This window comes from Lupinus angustifolius, chromosome LG01 (assembly GCF_001865875.1).
Source record: "Lupinus angustifolius cultivar Tanjil chromosome LG01, LupAngTanjil_v1.0, whole genome shotgun sequence".
Taxonomy (NCBI): domain Eukaryota; kingdom Viridiplantae; phylum Streptophyta; class Magnoliopsida; order Fabales; family Fabaceae; genus Lupinus; species Lupinus angustifolius.
In genome coordinates this window covers 23,994,546-24,000,950 of record NC_032009.1, presented here as the reverse complement: position 1 = coordinate 24,000,950, position 6,405 = coordinate 23,994,546, and the positions used below count along the sequence as shown (strand labels likewise).

The window sequence follows — 6,405 nt, the reverse complement described above, 5'->3', positions numbered from 1 at the left end:
TTAGGATAAGCTCTTGAGTGTTTAAAAATTGGTGAAGCTGCTCATTTTTAGGTTTTGAGGGGCTACTGAATTTTGTGTTGGCTGCCGAATTGTTTACTAAGTGGGGCTTTTTATAGCCTCACTTAGGTTTAGGATTAGGGTTAATGATAGTTTTAGGTAATTAGTGTTTAGTCCTGTGAGTGTCTTTAATTGCGACTCAGACACTGAACTTCTTTAAAATTTAAAAAAGACCCCAGACGAAATTGGGTGTTCATACCTGTCTAGATAAGCCCGGAGAGGTTCATGTGGTTCCTGTCGTATACTGAACAGGGTGTATGAAGAGCGAAGTTGTTTTTAGCTTATTGTGAACCGAATGTTGAATTCATTAGCAAGAGTTGTCCATTAATCAATACTATTTGGTGTCAGCCATGTAAGTCACTACAAGACAGCGTGTTTCAAAGTGAAAGGAAAGGCTCGACACATGATAGTGTCAGTCACCCTGTGGAAAAGCATAGAGGCCTCAAGAAAAGCATAGAGGCCTCAAAGGCATCTAAGTGAACCAGATAGATGGAATGTCAGCGGATTCTGCTGCGTCTGTCGAATTATCGGGAGGCGGGTTGGGTATGCAGGGGGCATGATAGGTGGAATGTCAGTCAACATTTAAGGTGTTTGTGGCACATTGATGTTGGAGTCAGTGACATTAATAGGATGCTAGAGGCATTAAAGACATGTCATGGCGGCAGAGGTAGTGTGTGTGTGTGCGTGTGCTTGTGGATGGGTTTTGTTTGTGTGAGTCATCACTCACCCACAAAACTCATTGTACCCCTTGGGGCACACCACAAGGTTGCAACTTAAGGCTTATAAAGTCTTTCAACTTCTCTTCTCCAAGCAATGTGAGACTAGTAAGTTTTTTCATTTCACAAACCCAAAAGTCACCATAAATAGCATCATTAATGTTCATTAAAAATCACTTCAAAACCTCATTCTTTCAACATATCCCAACAATACCCTTCTATTATACGTTTCTTGACTTTTGTTTCAACCATTAGTGTCCTTTATTCTTTAATCGAAAGTGGTGGGGATGGCTTTGTTGTCACGCATGGAAGAGTCAATTTAGGTGACAATTCCACCCTTCTATATATTCTCCTTTGGAAACATCCATAACATGTGTCACTTCACTACTATTAGGACACTAGAATGCTACTAACATTAGCACCTTATTTTCCCAACACCCATGTCCTCTCTTTTGTGTCTAGTTAGGGATCATCTAACACTAGTAAAATGATTCCATTTTGACCTTGATTTCTAGCTTTTGAAGGTGTTATTTATTTTTATCTTTTATGTCTTGTCTTTTTTGTTAAGAAACTTCATATTGTTACATAGATTATAGCTTAGCCAACATTCAAAAGAAGATAAATTGTTTATTATGAATTGTATTTCCCTATAGATTATAGTTAAGCTTAAAATTATTTTCTTTTTCATTACTTACATTGCAAGACTTATGATAATAGAATATAGCATAGAACATTCAATGTAGAAGACTTCGGGATTTTTTTGTAGCTTGCTTGCTTCTTTTCGTTCCCCACATACACAGCCCCATATGGACGATGTATTAGCAGAAAACTATATAATTTGCATTGGTTTTTGTTAAAGAAACATCATATCCCGAATCTTGTTGTGCATACCAACTACCATGAAGCAAAAACAAAAAATAATGAATATTTAAGTTTTTTAATTCACATAAATTTTACAATATTGTTTGAGGCTAAGATGTCCTTGTTCCGGAAAAATATGGTTTGGTTTAGGTATGACAAAATGGATAGCAGAGTTATTGGTCAAAGTCAACCATGAAGAAATACAGCAACCCTCTATTAACTATTATAATAAATTGGCAACATATCATATATTGACATGTGTGTAAAAGAAAATTTTAAAAAACAAAAAGTAACACTTTGATTGGTTTGAGGCATAAAGTGAGATACTGTTTAAAATAGATGATATATGTGCATGCCACGTAGATTTATATAATCTCGAAAAAAAACAAAACAAACTATCTCTAACCTATTAGTGAAAAACAAATCATACCAAAAATAACAAATACAGCCAAACCATATAAAGCTTGTAATGAAAACAAAATCTCCACAAAATATATACTTATACTACAGAAACCTATGTATACTAACCTATGTGCTATTTTCTTCATGGGCATCTCACATTCCTTCCAGGACCTCCATAATAAAAGTAAGTTCCCCAAACATTGTTTCTCCCTGCCCTTATATCATAGCAATTGGAATGTTCAGCCTTCTGGTGAATATTTGGTAGAGGAATCAAGTTATTGTCCCAATCAATAATTTGTAAGTTTCTAAAATAAGCTGCTTTTCTAAATCCTTCTTCTGCAAAATGGCCACTTCCCATTTGAGTACTAGTGTGGTAACCCCTTGAACCAGAATTCACAATTTCTCCTCCAAATTGTATCATGGCTGCATGATTTCTCAAGTGACTAAACAAGAATGCTGGCCAGTACCCAACTAGTATCCCTGACCCATACTCCAGCCACCAATGTCCATTCCTTGGGTCCTACAAATATATATAATTACAATGTAGTATATATAAGGATCAATTGATGCAAAAAAGGATTGCATGTAATGATTTGAGTCTAAGGTAGCGTTTGTTAGACATGTGGGTGAAACTTAGCACTTGAGTTTATTAGGTACTTGATGTATTCTATAGATAAAATAGAGCATGACAAAAAACTAGGAAGTAGAACATTTTGGTTTCACTATACAAGATGAAATGAAAGAGAACAAAACATTTTGTTACATGTATTGAAGTACCAATCTCTATATAAATGTTTAACCTTTACTAATACGTCTGCATTCCCATATGAATAATGATATGTTGTCTCAAATACAGTTTTATGTTAGAGATTAACTAATATGTTATTATAAGATATTTTTTTACCATTATTTACAATATTTTTCTAACAAAGTATAGATGAAAAAAGAAGCAGCAGGGCATGTTTTACTTTTAGTTTATTAGGGTCGAGAAGAAAAACCAGAATATAATAAAACCAAAAAAGTAGGGTGTAAAGTATTGCTTTAATAAAGGAAAGGAAAAGGTTTAAATAAAAGAGCCCCACCAAGGATACTCATGATACAAGGAAAGCAAGGGAATCTTCCATTTCAATAACAATAAAATGTAGAAAAATTCAAAAGAAAGAGAACAAAAAAAAGTAAATGAATTATTGCTTCATTTAGACACCATTTTCTTAATTCTAAGTTGGATTATACATGTTTAACCATTTTTGACAAATAATGTAAGTAGTTAAACAAAACAAATAGGATTGTTCAATGCACGAGGCTCCTACATAATGGAGTCTCGAGAGAATAGATGTACATAAGTAAAGATTCCTTAATTATTAAGACTTGTGTGTCGAAGTAAATAGTCCTTAATTGGTGTTGAATTGAATAGAAAAAGAAAGGATACTCACCTTCCAAATCATTACGCCAATATCAAATTGTCTGTTATTATAGGAAGATGTTGGGGAAATTGCAGCCCCTATTGCTATCTTGCTGTTAGTTTGGATAAATCCTGAACATAATAAGTTGTAGCATCCAGTTTCTTGATATGCATCTGTCTGTTAAATAGTATCAAATATCTGTGAGATGATTAAGTAAAAAGAAAGATAATCATCACTTATCTCACAATTTTTGTCACTTCTTGTGCCAAATATCGTAATTGGTAAAAAAATTAAAGTTAATGTAATAGATTTAGTTTTTTTCTAATCACGATCTTTTGGAATAAGAAGTAACACAACAAATGATGTTATCCCGAAAAAACAAGCCAGGTGCAAAACAATACTTACTGTCCAATAAGTGAACAACCTAGGATGGTTGTCCCCATATAACTCAGGGCTTACCTGGAAGAAGTTATGATTATTAGTTAGAAAGTAGATGGCCTTAAAAATAAAGCAAGCAAGAAAGGGAAATGCCTAATACATTCTTAACATATTCATAATTAGTACTAACTAAATATGGATGAATAATTGAATATGAGTATGAATATGAATACCAAAATTGGCAAAGTAGGACAATGTTCAAAGAAATATGACATGCCTGCCATCCAGATTCTATGCTATTCAGATCATTACCAAATGATCCAGCAGTAATCCATATCTGTGACAAGCTGAATTCATATTGACCGGTTACGACCGGTGACCATACATTTATGCTTGCTTTTGCTCCATAGTATTGATCTCCATTCACATAAACAACTGCATACTGCAATAGAATGAATGTCAAAATTGTCAATAAACATATGTGCATTTATGAAAATAATTATGTGTATAGGGCCTCCTCATCAAAGTAATGATTTTGATGTTACTTTTTTATGCAAATATGTACTAGTGGTGCCCCATCACTGTTTGTACTTTGTTGTTTTGGAATTCATGTTGAACATTTGATGGACAAGGAAAAAAAGTGTTGTTCTTTTCTCTATGGCAAGAAAAGCAGGAAATGAAAGAAGCCTAATTGATGAAACTGGAAAGTTATTAAAGCTAAAAAGTAAAAGCTGATATTTTCCTTTCAAATGAATGCAGTTATGAGAAATTGAAGCAATAGCCAGAAAAGAAGATTTACTTGGAAAGTAATGTTCAACTTTTACTAACACTCAATTAACAAATTTTACATTTGAAAATTGAAACCAATGCTTTAATGACTAACCTCATGACCAGTGTCTGATGAGTCTCTTCTAACACCTCTTGGTTTTCTTCCAAATCTTTTGATAGAACTTGCTCTTACAACATCTTGTTCTGTTGTTCTTCTGATTGGAACAGTTCCTTCAGGACATGCTTCACCAGAATCAGCCCAAAGCTGAAAGCTCTCTACTATAGTTTCCTCATTGGTGTATCCATTTGGCCTTTCTGGTGGATCCTGTAAATCTTAATCCTCTTACTCTAAGAATAAAATATCATAGCTACATTGGAATTACATAATCATAAGTCATAACCCCAAAATGGTTCAACTATTGAGTGGAATATGGTATATGAAATGCAAAGCAATGAAGTTACCAATGGTTTTTGGCCTTTGAGTTCAGGATGGTCAAAAGCTGGTTGTAGATGAGATAAAACACAATCTATCAAATCCCCATCTGGGCTCTGAAACAAAACAAATAAAAACCAATTTCACTGAATCACAAGATGATAAAAAAACATTACTTGACACAGCTTATAAAAGCAAAGAAAAATGCCTTAATTGTCTTCACAGAAGGCTTGTTAATCTTCTTCAAATGAGCTCTTATTCTTCCCAACTTATGCAACTCAACACCTGGTCTAAAAGTCTGGTTTGCAATAGGTTGAGACAATACTGAGGTAACTGAAGTAACAAAAAGCAACAAAATAACAAAGATATGTAGTAGAGTATTTTTGGAAGTGAATGCAGCCAATTTTGGAGAATGGTTTTGGTAACTTATTTGAGTATATTGGTATTGTCTTCTTGTGTAATGAGCTGCAAAAAATGGCTCATTCTTATGCTTTGTCCAAGAAACTGAATATCCCTTCATATCCTTACAAAACACAAGAACTAAGAAGTTTATTTGGCTGTCTTAAGGTTTTTTAGAATTATAAGCCACTTCTAGGTTGAAAGAGAGAGACAGAATATTAATGCTCTTAATTTTATGTTCCCTTGTCATCATAACTCTAGTAACAAGACATTATATATAATATTTGTTTGAGAAAAAATATGAATGGAAGTGAATGGGTTTTATACATTGTTACTTCATTATTCATATTTAATCACGATTGACTCTTCAGAAAAAGTAATCCAAATAAACAGTAGATAATATATTGATTATGTATAAATCTTTAGAGTGACTTACGGCAAGTAGATATTATATTGTTTGTACTGCCAAAATTTAGGTAATTATATACTTATGTGGAGTGTGATGTAAGTATCAAAATCCAGTGGGATTAATATTAAACTCTGAAATTGAAGTAGTGGCCTAGAACCCTGATATGTGGGGTTGCATTTTCCATGTTTTACTTTTACATCTCAGCCTCAGAGGGTTGTGTTAAATGACAGTGGAAAAACCAAACAGGAATATAGTTAACAAAGAGACATGTGTTGCATTGTGAATTCTCCTTGAATCTCTGATACATTATACTAAGGTTGACATGGTCAACCAAGGTTTTGTGATAGGAATAAGTGAAAGCTTTTGGTACACTGAATTGATTTTCTAACTTACACTATTTTCAATTAGGACCACATCACCTCATGTGGTAGCAGTATTATTTGGGGTCACAGTGACTTCTACAATTGTTCAATCTAAAATTACATGATATCAAATTAGAATGACATTGTTAGATCTTAGCACAATACAATTAGATTAAATCAAGTACATCATACTGTATTAAATTTAAAAATATTTTTT

General features: G+C 33.3%; 1 protein-coding gene across 2 annotated transcripts; it reads right to left on the bottom strand.

Annotated features, from left to right (window-relative positions):
- LOC109357579 lies at positions 2,173–5,670 on the bottom strand. Of its 2 annotated transcripts, XM_019601574.1 has the most exons (8): positions 5,625–5,670; positions 5,227–5,592; positions 5,048–5,134; positions 4,701–4,910; positions 4,095–4,259; positions 3,845–3,898; positions 3,470–3,616; positions 2,173–2,556 (listed from the first exon to the last, which is right to left on the bottom strand). In XM_019601574.1, the coding sequence occupies exons 2-8, from the start codon at positions 5,536–5,538 to the stop codon at positions 2,179–2,181; spliced, it is 1,353 nt and encodes a 450-aa protein (XP_019457119.1). In that variant the 5' UTR covers positions 5,539–5,592; positions 5,625–5,670; the 3' UTR covers positions 2,173–2,178. The 2 variants fall into 2 exon arrangements, with proteins under 2 accessions (XP_019457119.1, XP_019457120.1); XM_019601575.1 differs by lacking the exon at positions 5,625–5,670 and having other exon boundaries at positions 5,227–5,616.